The sequence below is a fragment of the Cebus imitator genome, unplaced genomic scaffold, assembly GCF_001604975.1.
Source record: "Cebus imitator isolate Cc_AM_T3 unplaced genomic scaffold, Cebus_imitator-1.0 Scaffold23, whole genome shotgun sequence".
NCBI lineage: Eukaryota > Metazoa > Chordata > Mammalia > Primates > Cebidae > Cebus > Cebus imitator.
In genome coordinates, this window is record NW_016107338.1 from 4,267,747 (window position 1) to 4,288,224 (window position 20,478).

Here is a 20,478-nt window from a genome sequence, read left to right on the forward strand (position 1 = left end):
TATGTTTACTTATATTGAATTTTTTTTGAGAACAAAAAATAGGCCGGGCACAGTTGCTCACGCCTGTAATCTCAGCACTTTGGGAGGCTGAGGTGGGTGGATCACAATATTGGGAGTTCAAGACCAGCTTGACCAATATGGTGAAACCCTATCTGTACTAAAAATACAAAAAATTAGCTGGGCATGGTGGCACATGCCTGTAGTCTCAGCTACTCAGGAGGCTGAGGCAGGAGAATCACTTGAACCTGGGAGGCAGAGATTGCAGTGAACTGAGGAAATGCCATTGCACTCTGGCCTGAGCAACAGAGTGAGACTCTAAAACATAAATAAATAAATAAAATAATTATCTGGGTATGGTGGCTTATGTCTGTAGCTACTCGGGAGGCTGAAGTGGAAAGATCAATTGAGCCCAGGAGTTCGAGGCTGCAGTGAATCATGAGTGCAGCCTGGGTAACAGAGTGCGACCCTGTCTCCAAAAATATAAAAATAAAGCCTATATCTCAATGGAAAGATTTCTGCTAAGACAGTTCAACTTAATAGAGTTGCTGCATTAGGTTTCAACATGAATGCTGTCACTTCGAGTAAAGGGTAAGTGATTTTTCCATTAGCTGTAGAAGTCTGGAGAGTTATTTACCAAACCAGATCAATGATTTAAAACTTATTGGAAATTCATCTAAGAATCAAGTCTAAATGCCCAATTCTATTGCAGTTCATTAGTGTGATATTCTTTAAAGTTCAGGAATATTGGCAGTAAAATATGAGCAGCTACTTTTCAACTCTTTTTCCTTTTTTGGTTGGTTTCCATCTATTTCACATGTCCAGATCAAAACATAAATAGTTGGCATTGTGCCAAGATTTGGTTTTCCTACCAAGGTCTCAACTGTGCCAGAAATCTATGTCTTCCACTTTGGTGGATGCTAAATGTTTTTTCTGAGAATTCGCTTTTTTCAATTCTTGTTTCTGACTTTTCTATGTATGAGTGGATGCAAAATTGTCTTTCTAGTTGAGTGAATAATTTTGGCTAATGCACATGGAACTTTGCACCGCAGATTCTTCCCATGGCCATTATCAAGTGAAACCCTCAAAAGCATGAACTAAGAGGCCAGGAATATTTAGGGAGAGCAGGGAGAGTTCTCACCCCAACTGAGAAATTCTATTTTTTTCCCGAGATGGAGTCTTACTGTGTTGCCCAGGCTGGAGTACAGTGGTGTGATCTCAGCTCACTGCAACCTCCACCTCCTGGGTTCACCACTGCACCCAGCCCAGAAATTCCCCTTTCCAAATATTCAGGATTATCTCTGTAACAGCCCTGCAAAATGTTTTTTCTTTGGTTATTTGATAATTCTCTTCTAATCAAGTGACTATTTTAATTCGCAAGGTCAAAATCAGAATAAAATCATGGTGATTGTACTATAGTTGACTACTTCATCAAACATGAGCTTGTATCCTTTTTAAATTTTTCACTGGAGGCCAGCGGCTCATACCTGTAATCCCAGCACTTTGGGAGGCTGAGGCAGGTGGATCACTTGAGGCCAGGAGTTTGAGATTAGCCTGGCCAACATGGTGAAACCCCGTCTCTACTAAAAATACAAAAATTAGCCGGGCATGGTAGCACACGCCTGTAGCCTGAGCTACTAGGGAGGCTGAGGCAGGAGAATCGCTTGAACCCAGGAGGTGAAGGTTGCAGTGAGCCGAGATTGTGCCATTGCACACCAGCCTGGGCAACAAGAGCAAAACTCCCATCTAAAAAAAAAAAAAAAAAATTGTCGCTGGAGATATGGTGGGTGGAGACTCTACATACCTTCTTTGAAAACAGAAATGGATGTAAACACATGCAAATTACTCTTGTTTTTTTTCTTGGTGATACATGAAAAAACTTTGACTTGTGGATTATGCTAATTATTAGTAACTGTTATTCTGCAGACTTGTATTGCAGTAGGGTCTTATTTCCTTAAAGAGAAAAAAAATACAGTCATGCCCCACTTAATGATGGGGGAAACTGTCAGAGAAATGCATCCTTAGGTGATTTTGTCATTGTGTGAACATCACAGAGTGTACTTAGCACATAGATGATATAGCCTAATACCTACCTAGGCTACATGGTCTAGCCTATTGCTCCTGGGCTACAAACTGTACAGCATGTTACTGTACTGAATACTGTAGGCAGTTGTAACACAATGGTAAATATTTGTGTATCCATGTAGATATAGAAAAGGTACAGTAAAAATACGGTATAATTTTATGGGACCATCATGGTATATGTGGTTCATCATTGATGGAATCGTTTTTATGCAGCACAAGACTGCATATAATCAACAAATGTCTATACTTCTTGTTTTTATTTGTTGTGTTTTTGCTTTACACATTTGTTAGGGAATATAGAGCTTGTGTCCTTTCATTTCAGTGGAAAGCAATGAGCCAGAATATATTTATTCATAAAGCATTGAGCCACACATGCATTGATGAACCCTGAAAGAATCCACATTAATTGATTAACAGGAACTATTGAATTAATGATGTCATATGTGGTGAAAAATATTTAATATATTCGTTTCTTGGACTTACATACAGCCCTTTAGCTCCAAGTGCTTGGTTAGATTAGAAAATGGGACGAACACAATTTGATGCTGAAGCAGCTGCTGGGCAGCATGTAGGGAGTCTGGGTCATACACCCTATTTTGTTTTGGGTCCACTTATTATTGAGTTGAAAAGTCTCATATGTGTATACTAGAATGTATGTGTTTACAGGCCCATGTTGTATCCGAGTTTTCTCATGCAACTAAGATCTCTTTCTAAATGTTCTAGAAAGATACCAGTATCTTACTGGCCCATTATTTAGTAAGTTTTAGAATACGTGTACATCAGTGTTTCCAACTACTTGGTGGACATTTCACTAATGCATCATGGAATCAGAAGAATAATCTGACAATGGAAATTCTATATTTGCTTCCCTAAAGAAAAAGAATCAAAACATATATCAGATATAATGTGTGTGCAGTATATCACATAGGAAATTTTATTATAGAAAATGAGAGAAGGATGCTACTCAGTTCATTCTCTAGCAGGAAGAATACAGCTTAAAATCATTTGAGTCCCTTTAATAAAGAAAAGTGTGATTCTCTGTTGTGTGTTTGGAACTGAAATTGGAGAACACATACCAGTCAACTGTGAAATGGTTGCTGGTCTCACAGATGTGGTTTTATCTGAGAAATCTGGAACCCAAATTATTTTGATGAAAGGTACATAAGGGAACTGCAGAAAAGACTGTAGCTTCTGAGGAGGCAGGAGTACCTTGTTAATGTCCAAACCACCCCTGAGTTCTAATGTTCCTATTCCATCTAAAGTAAACACTGAAAACTTTAAATGGGATCATCTAATTTAAATTCTTAGTCTTTTCTTTGTCTTTCTTAACTGATACTTGTAGTTTTGTTTTGTTTTTAACCACCAAGAACACTTGCAGATTTGTTACTGAAAACATCACTAAAGGAAAAGAAGCGTTTCAAAATGCTTGAAAATAAAAAGTAGTATGTGGTTGGGAATTGTTTTTGTTCAAGTCCCTGGAAGTCTTCCTGGCTTACCTCCCTTGTTCCTGTTCTCACTTCATTTCCTTACTTGACATTCCGCTTTTTTGAGCATATCAATAAGTGCATGATGAAATGCACAGTTGAATGATCATGTAAACTTTAATTGCATCCTTTGTCGCTGTAAACAGTTTCTTCTTAAATTTCAGCCAAGTCTGTGACAATCTCACCAATAAGAATGAAATGGGTGGGGTGTGGTGGCTCACACCTATAATCCCAGCACTTTGGGAGGTTGAGGTGGGCAGATCGCTTGAGCTCACTGGTTCAAGACCAGCCTGGGCAATGTGCCAAAACCCTGTCTGTACAAAAAATACAAAAATTAGGCATGGTGGTGGATATCTGTAGTCCCAGCTTCTTGGGAGGCCTAGATAGGAGGATGGCTTGAGCACGGGAGGTTGCAGTAAGCCAAGATTGTGTCACTGCACTCTAGCCTGGATGCAATAGAGCCAGACCCTGTCTCAAAAAAAAAAAAAAAAAAAAGAAAAAGAAAAATGGCTCACTTCCCTATTACGTACTAAAAGAAAGGTAGGTTGGCAGGACCCTAGCCTTAGCCTTACTCTGTAGTGACACAACCCAGAGGGACCTCTCCTGGAATGCAGGGTCAAGTTTATGTGTGAAGGGACTCTAGAATAGCTGGCAAAAATGGCTACATGTTAACCATTCATGGCTTAGTCCAGTATTCCCATAATTTGTAATTCCATAAATTTATTCTCAACTGTCTCCCAGCCATCTCTAATAGGAATATATGTGCCCCAGTTTTGACAATGCTCTTGAAACCAAGTTAGTGTTACCTGCATTGCCTTAGAACTATATGTACATGTTAAAGGGATCCGTTTGATTCCTTTAATGTGTACATATAGGAGTTGCAGAATTGGTTTTTACCCATACCAGTTAAAGTAGGTTAGGTTAGGTTAATCTTTGGGGGCAGGGTGAGACAGGGCAGGCTTTTCACTCTGAAATGGCAAATTAGCTGTATTCTTTGAGTCTACCAGAGATTCCCATTTGAGTGTGAATGGGGCGTGTGTGTTTGTGTGTCTGTGTGTGTTTATTCATCCTCATGGTTTCTTCTGTAGTGTTAATTCGGGCTTTCCTAATAAAGACATCCAAAGAGTACTGAGAAGTGACCATAGGTATGTGGCATGAGTCAATTTGGTTCCTTTTGCCAAAAACTCTCAAAGTTACAATTGGAGTTCTCGACAAAAGGTTGGGGAAATCAGCCATGACTTTATCTTCATTCCCAAGTACACATCTTACCCACAAGGATAAAACTCTGTAGGGCTCATCCTGAGGGCTCATGTGTTGCATTGGGAGGGCAGCAGTGACCAGAACACCACAAGGCCCACAATATGTTTTGAATGAGGGAACATTTAATGTCATTTGTTAGGAGATAGAAACCAAATAATAAAGGACAAGGACCATGCTCATTCCGTGGAGAAGAGGTGAACTCCCTTTGCTATTTGGAATGGATTAAATAAGGAGGCCATCCCAGCCAGAAGGAGTATTGAAGTCATCAGGCCTCAGAAAACAATGTGCACATAATCTTGGGCTGTGAACAAGAGAAAAGAGGGGAGAAAACATGAAAGTCAATCTTAACAATTTTGCAATACCTCTTATTTGCAGACCATTGGATTTACGTTACTGCACTCTTGGTGTGATTTATCATATGTATCTGATAGTTTTTATGAATTGTTTTAAGTTGTAAACTCCTATACCCTTTATTAAAATGGACCGAATTAAATGATTTATGCTTTGTGCTATTTCTTAACTCAGATCTCCCTAGGATTGAAGGGATTCATAGGTATCTTTCACTTAGTGTGAAGCCTAGTAGTATACTTTTATATCCCTGAAGAGAGGACAGCATTAACTTTAAGAGAAGTCTAAGAGAGGCCAGCATTAACCTCAAGAGAGAAGTCTAAGAGAGACCAGCATTAACCTCAAGAGAGAAGTCTTAGGAAAAAAATATACCTATGAATTTTAAAAATCCATACTGGGAAGGAGAACCTGCCTATTTCCTCTCCAAATTTGAGAAAATAACACAGAGTGGTATTTGCCTGAACTTTAATGAGCTTGACTTTGTCATGATTCAGGGAGAATGGGTAACACCTCTGCTGAGTTTGCAGAGGTGGTGTTTGAACAAGACCCAGGAATCCAAAGAGTTCTGGTGTTATATGCATGAGTGAAGTCAAAGTTGCCTACTTCTGAAAATTTAAGACCTAAATATATACCCCACCAAATTCTACAATGTGAAGTTCTTATGCTTTTCCTATTTCAAGTTAACATTAAGCAAAAGCACAGTCTTTTTTGTCTGTTCCTCCGCAGTTGCTCTGGGGGAAGCTCTTTTCACACTGCCACTGAGCCTTCTGTTAAGGTGGGCCCTGCCTTCCAAGTAGGGAACACAGGAGTTGTAAGCACAAGCTCCCACAGGTGGGCTCTGCATTCACTGTGTCTCACTTTTGCCCTTAAGGCCAGTTGGTAATAGTCCAGCCAGGGAGGAGGTGCCCTTATATCACCCCTTAACAGCCAAGTGAGGAACCAGGGTGAGACCCAGGGGAAAGCCATGAGCAGATGGTTTAGATCTGCTTCTCTAGATTTAAGTCAAAGTTATTTCCCCCTCCCCTCTTACGTATTTTTCCTTGAGTTCCTCTTTTCTTATATTGGAGTAGTAAGAGTAAGTAGTAAGGGCTTAGCTTAGCATGTCAGATTACATGAAAGGAGACCAAGTAGTCCCTCAACCTGCTATTATATAAGCTTAGCCCAGATGCCCCAAAAAGAGACATATTCTCTTCAGAATGCAGCCCAGGTGCGGACGTGGATAAAGGACTAATGGGAGAAGCACATGGGCATATTTGAATGATCAAGCAGCTACGCTCAGCAGCAGAGGAGAAACTGTAGAGAAGGAACAGATGAAGGAATAATAGTAACACGTAAAGGGACAACAAGCACACCTAGCACTCAGTTCGTGGCTTTTAAATACCATTCTCTAATAAAAAGAGCCAGGGCTCCATGGAGAAATGGCTGATTCTAGGGCTAGCGTAGGAAATATACAAGATGAACCAGGAGCATCTTGTACTGCAGTGTCAGAAGGTTAAAAAGTACTTTAAAAAAAAAAATGGGGCCAGGCGCAGTGGCTCATCCCTGTAATCCCAGCACTTTGGGAGGCTGAGACAGGTGGATCATGAGGTCGGGAGATCAAGACCATCCTGGCTAACATGGTGAAAACCTGTCTCTACTAAAGATACAAAAAATTAGCTGGGCATGGTGGCGGGCACGTGTAGTCCCAGTTAGGAGGCTGAGGCAGGATAATCGCTTGAACCCGGGAGGCAGAGATTGCAGCGAGCCAAGATCGCACCACTGCACTCCAGCTTGTGCAAAAGAGTGAAACTGCACTTAAAAAAAAAATGTTAGGCTGGGCATGGTGGCTCATCCCTGTAATCTCAGCACTTTGAGAGGCTGAGGTGGGTGGATCACCTGAGGTCAGGAGTTTGAGACCAGCCTGAACAATATGGAGAAACCCCGTCTCTACTAAAAAAAAGTACAAAATCAGCCGGGCAGGGTAGCACATGCCTGTAATCCCAGCTATTCTGGAGGCTGAGTGGGAGGATTGCATTGAGCCAGGGAGGTTGAAGCTGCATTGAGCTATGATCATGCTACTGCACTCCAGCCTGGGTAACAGGAGTAAAAAAAAAAAAAAAAAAAAAAAGTTAAAAGTGGTAAATTTTAGCCTGGGCAATATAGTGAGACCTCATTTCCACAAAAAGTTTAAAAATTAGCTGAGTGTGGTGGTTCACACCTGTAGTCCCAGCTACTCAGGAGGCTGAGATGGGAGGATCACTTGGGCCATGGAGGTGAAGGCTGCTGTGAGCCAAGATCATGCCACCACTCCAGCCTGGATGACAAAGCGAGATCTTGTCTCAAACAAAATAAAAATTTAAATTTAAAATGTTAGGCTGGGCACAGTGGCTCACTCCCTCATCGGTTGCGATGAGCCGAGATCACGCCATTGCATTCCAGCTTGGGCAACCAAAGCAAAACTAGAGTTTCGCTCAGGCTGGAATGGTGGCATGATGTTGGCTCACTGCAGCCTCGACCTCCATGGCTCAATGGCTCCGGTGATCCTCCCATCTCAGCCTCCTGAGTAGCTGAGACTACAGATGTGAATTACCAAACTCAGATAATTTTTTAATCTTTTGTGGAAATGAGGTCTCACTATATTGCCCAGGTTAAAATTTACCACTTTAACGTTTTTTTGTTTTTGTTTCTGTTTTTGTGTTTTCTGACATGGATGACAAAGCAAGATCCAGTCTCAAAAAAAAAAAAAAGTGTATGTTTGTGTGTGTGTGTGTGTGTGTGTGTGTGTGTGTGTCAGGCATGGTGGCTCATGTCTGTGATCACGGCACAGAGGAGGCCAAGACAGGAGAATCATTTGGGACTAGGCATCCGAGACTAGCCTGGGCAAACACATTGAATTCCCATCTCTACCAAAAGAAAAACGGAAAAATAAAGAGTCGTGGGAACACAAGAGCCAACATGAAAAAACTCCCAATGGTCAAAACTAGAACAAATTGAGCAATAAAATAAACACTATATTATTAGATTATAACACATAGGATAAACATCCATGAGCCCATACTGGTATAAAAAATGATTAAATAAATAAACAGGATAAATGGGGGAAAAAATCTCTCACACAGAAATTCAATTAATCCCTCCCACAGGAAGTGGAACTCAAGACTTTCTGTATTGAAACACAGGCACACTCTTTCATTTTTGTATTGCCTGTGGCTGCTTTTGCTCTACAAGGACATGGTGGAGGCGCTGCAACAGAGACCATGTGGTCTACAAAGACAAAAATATTTACCCTCTGGCCCTTTACAGAAAAGTGACTTGACCCCCACTCTAACTAATTCTTGCAACCTGCTCCTCTCACCTCCTGCCCCTGATAAGCACATTCTACTCAGCAAGCTGGGGTCCCCTTCCCTGCTAGGGCCCCTCATTAGCAGAATCCCTCCAGGACAGCTCAGCCTGGCTTGCTTCTGCAGAGCCCGCTTGGCCCATAGGAAAGTCTTGGCATCCTTGTCCCACAAAATATCGGGAATGCAAGCTGGTCTCCTGTTCCTTCTCTCTTTGCTCTGCCACTTGTGGGCTACTTGGACCTGCCTCCCATCTCTGGAATTTATCCCCAAACTCCTGAGGACACTCCAAGGACTATCTTACCATATTTTATCCCAAAATTGGGGAGACTGACCCCAAAATTTCTGCAGGTCAGGAAGCCTGCAGCCAGAGAGCGAGACTTCACCCTCCTCTATCATAGGCACCCTGGGACCTATAAGTCTCGGTTGGCTTGTCTTCTGTAACCTGGATGGGTTGGGTGGAGGTGTCACCGTTTTGTTTTGTTTTGTTTTTTAAACATCTTTCAGGAAGCCTAACCACTTTAAAATGTTTTTGGCCTTATCACCCAATGTCCTTGACTTGGAGGCTTAAGCCAAAACTCCAAGTCAGCAGGAAAGTCCCAGTCCATACCCTGTTACACAGGGCTACCACGCTGGGTAACTCCCGTAACAATTCACATTGCATCCTATTTTATTGTGGCCCCTGGAGTTAAGCAGGACACACCCTTCATAACCAGAAGAGGTAGCCCTCCAGCTACATGTACATATACAGAGCTGCAAACCTGAATGACCAGGTGTTCCCGGGTATTCTCTTAGATCTCAAATCTAAGGACACCTGGCTTTGGAGGTAAAAGGAGAGTACAGTTTGATGAAGGAAATCAAGGTTTTGTTGGTTATTGAGGTAATCATTAGGTACAAAATAGTAGAAGAGCTATAAAGCTTGTAGAGAAATTTTGGGAAATATAAAAGCAGGAACTTTGTTTTAAAATGTTTATTCCAGGTCTGGCATGGTGGCTCAGGCCTGTAATTCCAGCACTTTGGGAGAAGGATGCAGGAAGATCGCTTGAGGAGTTTGAGAACAACCTGTGCAACATAGTGAGACCCCATCTCTACAAAAATAAAGATAAGAAAATAACTGGCACTGTGGTGTACACCTCTAGTCCCAGCTACTCAGGAGGCAGAAGTGGAAGTATCACTTGAGCCCAGGAGTTTGAAGCTGTAGTATACCCTGATCCCACCACTTCATTCCAGCCTGGGAGACACAGCAAGACTGTGTCTTAAATATGTGAAAGGTTTATTCTGGATTATTTAAGAAAGATTTTTCCCCTCTTAATTAACAAACGAAAGGCAGTGCAGAGGGAGCTGTATGTAATTAGAGTGATAAATGGAAAGTACTGTCTTCATTGTTATATGCTTAACCTTTTTTGAGATCTTCACCAACCTCTTAGTAAAAATAAGGTCACAGTACAATGTGACTCTGTCTCTACTCCCACCTTCCCTGTGGAAACAACGACTGACATCTCTTTCCATCCATTCCTGGGATCATGTGTGCTTGGAATAGGTTCTGTTCTGCTACCATTTACTCATGTTTTTCTTCAACTGCTCTGCTGCCTGCGACCAAATCAGCCCCAGAAGGTTGTTAACAGAAAAATTTTAGACAAATTAAATTTAACAGAGCTTAATTGAGCAAAGAATGATTCACAAATCAGGCAGCTCCCAGAACCAGAATAGATTCAGAGCAACTCCAGGATTGTCACATGACTGGATAAGATTTATGGACAGAAAAAGGAAAGTGATCTATAGAAAATAGAAGTGAGGTATAGAAACAGCTCAATTGGTGACAACTGGGGATTTACCTTATTTGACCTGGTTTGAACATCTGACTGCCTGTGGTTGACTGAAATTTGGCTCCTGTGACTGGCTGAGACTCATTGCTTGTTAGAAGAGTATGTTTACACATCAAGTTGGGTTACAATTCACTGTGTTTAGAGAAACGTAACTTAAAATATGTAAGGCGGCAGCTTTAGGCCAAACTTAACCATTTCCTCCTTTTGAACAACCTCTCAATTTGAGAGATTAACTAAAACTTTAGTCATTGATATAATTCTGTCACCATCATACATGGAATTATTTGGTCTCAAATTTCACTGAGAAATAGAAGAACAGTGGGTTTTGTAAGGTGGGAACAAAGAAACAGAACAATAGGAAAAAAACCTGATTGGCTAAGGGTTAGAGCCAAGGGGGACTTCCTTATCATGCTGGAATCTCCTGTTTTCAGGAGAAAAAAAGAAACAGGTCTGTTGGGGGGGTCTATCTGCCTCCTTCAAGTTTCAGTCTGATTACATTTAGCATGAGTCACTCCATTTTGGTTTGTTCTGGTCTGTTGGGACCTAGCACAGGGGCTCAGTCCAAAACAATGGCCTCCCATAATTTTATTTAACAAGACCAAGGCACCTATGGTGTAATGTCTTCCCACTTCCCCTGTTCAGATGGGGGCCACTGCAGCCTGCTTCAGACCCTCACATCCAATCAGCAGTTAACTGTGCTCCACTGGTCCCACTGGGGTACAACATGCCCCACTTCTTTCACTGGCTAGAAAGCAGCAGAACCCTGGGCTCAGGGCTCACACAGTCCTAGATGTTTTAATGAAACTTTTGTATGTCACTTTTGTTTCAAACCCTCTCCCTGAGCCTGAGACAGAGTTCATGGGGGTTGGTCCAGAAGACAGTCTGAGCATCTGGGCTCCCTGACCTTTGATCAAACATACGGACTGACTCTTTGCTCAAGAAAGGAATTCTTCCCCAGGATGAATTCTTTCCCAGAAGGCTTCACCATGCCTCAGGTAAATATTTCTCTGTTGCACCTGCCACAACAGCCCAGCAGAAATGCTCAAATCCATCTCATTTCTAGGAAGAACACAGATCAGTCAGCTGACCTCAGGCGTCACTCCTTGTAGAATGTCAGGAATGAATCTAAAAGTGTTACAGGAGAATAAAGCAACAGCATCATTACAGCTACCTATGTGACAAGCTCGGTTCAAGGCACTTTGAATGCATTTTCTCTGACACTCAACCATTTTCAATAGGTATTGCTTCCTACATTTTACAGATTAGGAAAGTTAGCTCATCCATTCAACAAGGTTTCTTTCGTGTTTTGTTGTTGTTGTTTTTGAGATGGAGTCTTGCTCTGTCGCCCAGGCTAGAGTGCAGTGGCACGATCTCGGCTCACTGCAACCTCTGCCTCCCAGGTTCAAGCAATTCTCCTGCCTCAGCCTCCCTAGTAGCTGGGACTACAGGCACATGCCACCATGCCCAGCTAATTTTTTGTATTTTTAGTAGAGATGGGTTTTCACCACGTTAGCCAGGATAGTCTTGATCTCCTGACCTCATGATCCACCCGTCTCAGCCTCCCAAAGTGCTGGGATTACAGGTGTGAGCCACTGCACCTGGCCCTAGAAAGTATTTTCATAGTCCAATGATATGATCTCCAAAGTTATCAGAAACTTGTATTCAAGAGTACTTTTCAGTCCTTTCCATAAATTCATTTAAAGAAGAAAATTTCCTTAAAGAAGAATATACACTACTTTTTGAGAAGACTCAAAGTAAAACAATTGTTTGTGGATGACAAAACTCCTAGAACAGCCATGGTTAAATACACAGCTGGCAAGGACATTTGGTGATTTCTGTGGCACCGAACAATTTAACATAATAATTATAATTATTACTGATATTATATACTAAGATATATCAGAATTACAGGAATCTCACACAATTTTGGAACACACATTAACCCAAAGAAAGTTAAACACCATTTCACATTCGACAATGCTTCCTGTCCCCCACATACAGTCTATTCCGCTAGTGCCTTTGTTGATTCACACCTCTTCTCCAGGAGCTCCCTGAGACCAGGAATTGTTTTGTTCATCTTAATGTCACTCCATGAAGGATTTCAATCATCTCTGAGTAACGGGAAACCTAATTAAACAGTACTGTGAGAAAATGTTGACCTAAAAGGAAGAAGCTGAGGCAAAATTAATATAGAGAATTTATTTGGGCCAAGGTTGAGGACTGTAGCCCTGGCCATACTTCAGCTTGTTCTGGAGAGTGCTCTGGGGAACAAAGGAGAGGCTCAACTTTTTAAAGAAAAAGACACAAATCAGGGGAGGGGAACAATTACAAAAGTTGCCTATCAGGGATTCTCACTGGACTTTTTAATTTTTTTCCTTGAGACACGGTCTTATGCTGTCACCCAAGCTGGAGTGCAGTGGTGTAATCACGGCTCACTGCAGCCTCAGCTTCCCAGGCTCAGGTGATTCTCCCACCTTAGCCTTCCAAATAACTGGCACTACAGGCATGTGCCACCATGTCTGGCTAATTTTTTGTGGAGACAGTGTTTGTTGGTAGAGACTCCCAAATTGCTGGGATTACAGGCATGAGCCACAGCACCCCGCCCTGATACTTTTTTTTAAGCTAGTCAGTGGGCCTGATAATTTAAAGGGGCTCATCTTCCTCAGATATTCTGCCAGGTGCAGTGGCTCATGCGTGCAATCCCTCCCTGTTTCTCAAGCTGGTCTCAAACTCCTGGGCTCAAGCGATTTGCCTGCCTCAGCCTCCCAAAGTGTTGGGATTTTAAGTGTGAGCCACCACGCTCAGCAGGTATTCTCACTGTTTACAGAAATAACATTGTTTGTGACTGGCTATGCACGTTGAACTATAGGATGTGTGGCATATCACAGCTTAACATTAGTCTAGTGCATACATAGCAAGTGACTTCGAGAAGTTATTCTTTAGCTCAAGGGGAATGAGATATTACTGCTGTTACATTTTAAATGCCTCTCTGGACCTGATGCTTTTTCTTTTTTTATATTTTTATAGAAATGTGGTCTCACTATATTGCCCAGGCTGGTTTCAAACTCCTGGGCTCAAGCAATCAAACCACCTCAGCCTCCCAAAGTGCTGGGATTATAGGCGTGTACCACAGCACAGGCCTTTTTATTTATTTATTTATTTATTTGAGACAGGGTCTTGCCCTGTCACCCAGGCTGGGGTGCAGCAGCACAATCATGGCTTAGTGCAGCCTTGACCTCCCGACTCAAGCAATCTTTACAGTTTATACCCACTAGGTGAAAGGGAAGCTGAGAAATAGGTTTCTTAAATTGGACTCATTGCTATGTGAATAAAATCAGTGTTCACAGGTAAGGAAGAAGGGAGAAATAGATATTGCAAGGTACCTAACATTTTCTGCCAAAATCCTCAACAGTTCCCAGCACCAAGAACCCACTTGATGAATAGTTATTGAATCAATGAATCGATGTATGAGTAAATGACTTTTTGGTCTTTGGCACATGGTCTGGGAATCTTCTTAGTCAACCAATAAAACATCTTTGCTAAGATATAGAGAAAACATCAGTTGTCTATGAGTTATGAATGTATGTATAACAGTGCATATGTGCATGTGTATGCGTGTGTTATGGGGGTTATAGAGCTATAGGTATCTCAAGTTGTATTTGTACTTTTTCTTAAAAAGTCGCCCACTCTCTAGTATATGTGGGAAGAAGGAAAAGCTGTTTCACCTCTGCTCCTGGCTACTGTCCCTAGTTTCACATGCCACTGGATACGGTCTTCTCCATAAAATGCTGCACCCTGGCTTGGCACAGCACCAGGCAAGGGGTGAACTGGAAAGGGCCACCCTTTGCTTCCTGACTTTCCCTTTCTGCTGTATACACAACCATCACACTGGGTGAAAACGTGTACTGAATTTGACAAAGGGTTGAGATGCCTCCATTCATTCACTCAACAAATTCCTTTTGAGCACCTACTGTGTGCCAGGCACTTACTAGGTGCTAAGGATACAAAAGTAAGGAGGCTAATATGTCCCTCAGGAGTCTGAGGCAGGAGCATCGCTTCAGCCCAGGAATTCGAGGCTGCAGTCAGCTATGATTGCACCACTGCACGTCTGCCTGGGCAACAGAGTGAGGCCCTCATCTCAAAACGAAAGAAAAACAAGAGAGACTGACATGTCCTTCATCAAGCTTAGAGTATGGCAGGTGAAAGGATCATTAATCAGTATCCAAATTCATCATTTCAAGTTGTGAGAATGTGCTATGAAAGTAAAGGACAGGGTGTTTTGAGAGAGGCTAACAGAGGAGACAATTTAGATGCAAGTAACAGGGGGCCCCAAGGAAGGGATATTTAGGCCCAGACCTGGAGGACTCAGTACAAGGGAGTTAAGAAAAGAGGAGGGGAAAGGCATTCTCCGTAGGGGGAAGATCTTATGCAAAGGCCCTAAGGGAGAAATAATTTATCATATTTAAGGAACTAAGGATGGGATTGTGGGAGAGAAAGCTGACAATCTGCTTTCAGACACCTCTTGTGCACACATATACAAGCACACACAGACACACAATTTTATATAAATGAGATCACCCTATACACAGTTTCTAATCTGCTTTTTATTTAATCTAAGTAATCAATAATTGGCAAAAATTAATGTTTTGTTAACCCAGATTTTGCAAGAGAGAGAAACATATTCTGGTGGCTGACAGAAATGCTAATTGGTGAAATTTGTCAATCACAAAAGAAAGGGAAGAGAAGAGGGCCTGGAATGGGGGCCCAAAAAGCACCAACATGGAGGGGAAAGCAGATGAAACCCTGCAAGGGAATCCGGGGAGGACTAACCAAAAAAGTAGCAGGGAAAATCTGTGGTTCCTGCAAAGCCAAGATATAAGATTATAAAAGGGAGGGAGAGGTCCTCAGCCTCTGATGTTGTGGAGGTCAAGAAAGAATGGAAAATGGTCCTTGAGGTTAACACCACAGAGGCTGTGGGTGATTTGACTAGATCAGGCCTGGGGAACAATGGGACATAGAAGTCTCCTTTCAGTGGCTTGAGGAGTGGGAAGTGAAAGGCTAGAGACTAAGAGTGTAGACAACTTTTTAAAGCCACTTGGCTCTGAAGGGAAGAAAAGAGAGTGGAAGAGGATTTGGGTCTGGGAGGATTTTTCTTATGATAAGAAATCTACAAGAGAGAAAACAATTGAAGACAGAGAACAATTGTTCCCAGGTGGAAAAGCCACATTTTATTCTTGATTCAGGGTCAACAAGAGAGTCTTGGACTGTCTCAACCTTGAGGTCTAGAATGGGGGTTGGGGTGGGAACAGAGAAAGGCCACTGGTGGTTAAAAACAAGTAGGCAGCATTGGGAAGCAAACCAAAAGAGGCACAGCCCACTCAGCGCCGAGGCTACGCTGAGCTGCAGGCCTGAAACCTCTTAGATGTGTCTCCAGGCCACAGAAATGACTAGGGTTGTCTTGGGTGTGGTCTCAACCTGTTCAACGACAGGTGTGCTGTTTCCATTCTAGAAACCAGTCCTCTGTCTTCCAGAACTGTGGTTCTCAAATTCAGCAGGCATCAGAATCCCGGGAAGAGTCTGTTAAAACATTACTAGGCAAGGCCGGGCGTAGTGGCTCACGCCTGTAATCCCAGCACTTTGGGAGGCCGAGGTGAGTGGATCACCTGAGATCAGGAGTTCGAAACCACCCTGACCAACAAAGTGAAACCCCATTTCTAAAAATAAAATAAAAACATTACTAGGCAGGGCGAGGTAACCTAAGAGCTTTTGGAGGCCTAGGTGAGAGGGATCACTTGAGGCCAGCAGAGTTCAAGAGTAGCCCAGGCAACATAGGGAGACCTCTTCTCTATAAAAATACTACGACTACCACTACTACTACTACTACTAATAATAAAAATAGCCAGGCAAGGTGGCTCACACTTGTAATCCCAGCGCTTTGGGAAGCTGAAGCCGGAGGATGAATCACTTGAGCCCAGGAGTTGGTTTTGGTGAGCTATGATCACACTCCTGCTCTCCAGCCTGGGTGACAGATAGATCCTGTCTCTAGAAAAAGCAAACAAAAAAAAACTAACAAAAAGATTTCTAGTCCCCACCTATAGAGATTCTGCAAAGTCTAAAGTGGGGCCCAAAATTTCTAACATGTTCTAACGTACCGTGTTCTCCTGCTGTTTTTGGCCTCTAGTCTGCACTTTGAGAACCGTTGTCCTTGAGAAAACTGAATTTCCCAGAAAGGTTCTGGAAATAATGGGCTTTGGAACTCTGCTCTGGAAACTAGTCAACGCCTATGTCAATCCAGAAAAGGGCAGCACTGTACCAGTACGTCCTCTGTGCTGGCTGGTCCAAGATGACCGAGTGGCGGGCGACAAGCACAGCCTATGAGGAAGGGTTAGAAACACGTCTACATCAGACCCATTGGGAAGAGAAACGCGAGAACCTTTGAGAGGGGATGCTCCGGGGAGTCTTTAGGGGCAGTCACTGAGCTGGGCCTGGAGACTGAGTAGGGTCCTACAGCGGGGAATGGGTCAGGTTTAGGGACGGGGAACAGCATTCGAAACCGCAGGACCAGCACCAGCTAAAAACCCAGATAGCAGTTAAAGCAAAGTACGGAAACAGCATGCTTTCAGGGTGCTACGTGAATTAACCAGGGCGCCTGCGCAAACAGCAAAGATTTTCCCCCGCCCCCGCGCCTCTCTGGGTCAGGCTGACGCAGTAGGCCGCAAACCTCCGAGCGCAGGCCACCGCACTTATCCGCAGCAGCGCCACCCGCAGCCTGTGGGGTGCGCTCTTCCAAGTGGCCGCCCAGCTCCCGGCCAGCCTGCGCCTGCGCAGATCTTTAATGGTTCTGTCCGGGAGACCCCTGGGCACTCCGGACTAAGATGGCGGCGGCTGCCAGGCGGGGCTGGGGAGCTGCGGCTGTTGCCGCGGGGCTGCGCAGGCGGTAGGTGACGAGCCTGGAGCTCCAAGTAGGGGTGCCGCTGGGCTTAACCCGCTGAGCGTTCGCCGCCTTGCAGACCCTCTCTTGAGGCGGGTGGGTAGTGCATCTGATGGAGCCGGCGGGTCCGCCGCAGTTCGGGGTGAGCCCTGAGGTGTGTGGCTGTAGGTGCAGGAGCTCGGAGCTTCTGTGGCCTAATCCGGGCGGACTCTGTGGAGCTTTGTGTTAGGCTCAGAGACCCGGTGCTTGAGTCTCTGTAGAGACTGGCTATAGAGCCAGAACGGAGGAGCTGTTTTTAAATCATGTGCCTGTCTGGCCCCAGGCACTTTGCCAGGTGCATGTCCTCTCTTAAACACAGAATCAAACTGTCACGCAGAAGGGAAGAAAATACCTTGTCTCGTTTCTTCATTTTCCCAATAAGGCCCTGAAAGAGGAGGTGACATGTCCACGGTCAAACAGTTTCTAAGTGGTGGAACTCCGAAGAGAATCCAGACCCCTAGATTCCCTGCACCCACCACCATTAAAGCCCACTCCGTTCCCTTGTTTTTCTTCCTTCCTTGAGCCGTACCTTTGATTTTCACCTTTCAAAGACTTCTCTGAACATTGTTAAGAGGACATTTATGTAGGTGTATCTTGATTTTACTTCTGGAGAAAAAGGCCTACAATTTGCCCTCGAGTATCAGACATTTTAGTGTCAATGATGTCTTGAGGTTTAAATGTATATCCTAAAAAGATTTAAGTTAGTAGAAGGTTTTTTGTTAGTTACCTACTGTGTTTGAGTAGACGCCGTCCTTGAATAATGTAATCCACTCTTACTTAAAAACAAGACTTTAAACCCATATGTCGGAATGTGCTGCTTCTTTATTCATTCTGCTACCTTTTCCCTGGGCTGAAGAGACAAGAATATTATTCTTCCAGTGTATTTCCAAATTCCAGTGCATCCGCAGATTCAGGTAGTGAGCTATGGAAAAAGGTATTTCTACCCCAAACCTTGGACTTCACTCATTTAATTAGTAATTATTGGGCACCAATTACATAATAAGGGGTAGCAGCTGCCATTTATTGAGCACTTACTGCATGGCCTGGCACTAGTTTAAGCACTTTACTTGGATTTTTGGATTCTCTATGAGGTAGCTGCGAAATTAGTTTTATTGTGAGATGAACTGAGGCCATTGTGCTAGCAGCTAGAAATGAAGACAGTTTCTCCCCTTGAGTATGCAGTCTAGCAAGAAAGATATATTAACAAATAATGACAAAGTTGTAAGTGCTGTAATAGATTCATATAATTTAAAATGGTGACAGCTCTTACCAGGATCAATACTGTTTGGAGCTAGTGTGGGGAATGGCAGTCAGGACTTCACAGATTATTTGATTCCCATTCAGTGTTGACTCCATTGTTCTCTTGAATCCTCAGTGCCAATCCTTTTATCTCTCCAATAGCATCTAAGAAACTCTATGGGTTACAGTCCCACAGTATCCCAGTAAAGTAGTCTTGCTTATCAATGGCGTATAAGGATTACTGAAGGTAGGAAACAGTTAATCTGTATTCTGTTAATACTTAATTTGTGCCCACTCATTCTTTTCCACAAGCAGAATTCCAGTTTTGTGAGAGAAAAAAATGTGACAGCCACTGTCTGTTGCTTCTTGCCTATTTTAAGCAGAAAATAATTAGATAAATCTTTTTTTTTTTAAAGTGATCTTGGGTATGATCACAATTTTTGCCTTTGCAAAAAATTTTAACAGAAAATTGTGACAGTGAAAGACTGTTCTAACCAACCACCATTTTGTCTTTAACCTCTAGACTGCCCATTCCTGGGCTTGGTCAAGCCAACTTTGGGAGACATTTATAGTTCAAATGATAATAGCTCTTCCCCAAAATTAAACCACCTTTATAAAGCTAACGAAAGACCACCAGGTTTGGAGGTTGAGAGGAGCCTGAATTCTACTAAGGTATAGATGTAAATGATTGCCTGCCATTATTCTGGAGGTCATAAGAGTTGCAACTTCCCCAATTACTCCTGCAGACAACATCACTCTTGTAGAACCTAAGATTAGCCTTTTCAGGTTTTTGCATTTCTGACTGGTCCACCCACAAACAGACTAAGCACTCAGTAGGACCGTTTTCCAACCCCTATGATTGCATCCTCAACCAATCAGGAGCAACCATTCCCTGGCCTGTCAATCTATCCTTGAAAACCCCTAGCCTCAGTTTCAGAGAGACTATTTGAGTACTAAAACTCCAGTCTCCCTTTCAGCTGGCTCCGTGTGAATTAAACTCTTCATTGCAGTTCCCTTGTCTTGATGAATTAGCAGTTTCTGGACAGTGGACAAAATGAACCTATTGGCAATTATAAATGACTCCTGTGCTTAAAATTTTTCCATGGCTCCTAGGAAGTGGCAATCGTAAATGGATAACGATGATATTTTCAAGTAAACTGGATTTTAAAGTAAATTGCATTAGGATTCTAAGAATTTTCACTATTAAAGTCTCCTTTTACTTCTTTTTCTAGTAGTATTTGCTTTCCTTCCTTTGTTTTCAGTTTGTCAAAGCCATCAAAAATAGCCTATTAAGTTTTCTCTGTAAGAGTAAAGTAAAGTTACTACACTGGGTTAATATGTTTCCATCCAAAAAGCACATAAAAAGCAGGGCATGGTGGCTCATGCCTAGAATCCCAGCACTTTGGGAGGCCAAAGTGGGAGGATTGCTTGAGCCCAGGAGCTGGAGATCAGCCTGAGCAACATAGTAAGAACCCATCTCTACAAAAAGTAAAAAAAAACCAGCTGGGCACGGTGGTGCATGCCTGTAGTCATACCTGCTTGAGAGACTAAGGTGGGAGAATCACTTGAGGCTGGGACATCAAGGCTGCAGTGAACCCTGATCATGCCACCACACTCCAGCATGGGTGACAGAACAAGACCCTGTCTCAAAATGAAACAGGAAAAGCATTATCAAGATTGTTGGCTGCATAATCTCAGCATTTTGGGATGTGGAGGTGGGTGGATCACTTGAGGTCGGGAGTTCAAGATCAGCCTGGCCAACATGGTGAAACCTTGTCTCTACTAAAACTACAAAAAATAGCCAGGTGTGATGGCATACACCTATAATCCCACCTACTAGGAAGGCTGAGACAAGAGAATCACTTGAACCCAGGTGGAGGTTGCAGTAAGCTGGGATCGCGTCACCACACTCCAGCCTGGGCAACAGAGCAAGACCCTGTCTCAAAAAAAAA

At 43.0% G+C, this 20,478-nt stretch overlaps 1 protein-coding gene and 1 long non-coding RNA gene across 7 annotated transcripts in view; one reads left to right on the forward strand and one right to left on the reverse strand.

Annotated features, from left to right (window-relative positions):
* Positions 1 to 1,848: 1,848 nt before the first annotated feature.
* LOC119470128 lies at positions 1,849 to 10,450 on the reverse strand. Its single transcript, XR_005199001.1, has 2 exons — positions 10,327 to 10,450; positions 1,849 to 5,127 (listed from the first exon to the last, which is right to left on the reverse strand). It is a non-coding gene; the product is annotated as an uncharacterized LOC119470128 (long non-coding RNA).
* Positions 10,451 to 16,995: 6,545 nt separating this feature from the next.
* NFU1 (NFU1 iron-sulfur cluster scaffold) overlaps positions 16,996 to 20,478 on the forward strand; it is a 43,913-nt gene continuing 40,430 nt past the window's right edge. The window contains exon 1 of one of the 6 annotated variants that reach the window (XM_017522082.2): positions 16,996 to 17,344. Coding sequence is in view for 2 of the 6 variants with exons in the window: in XM_017522074.2 (XP_017377563.1) it covers positions 17,193 to 17,254 (62 nt within the window). In the remaining 4 variants the exon portion in view is untranslated. Of the gene's footprint in view, positions 17,345 to 17,379; positions 17,403 to 20,478 lie in introns of those variants that run through there. The other 5 variants (XM_017522074.2, XM_017522079.2, XM_017522080.2 and 2 more) reach the window with 5 other exon arrangements.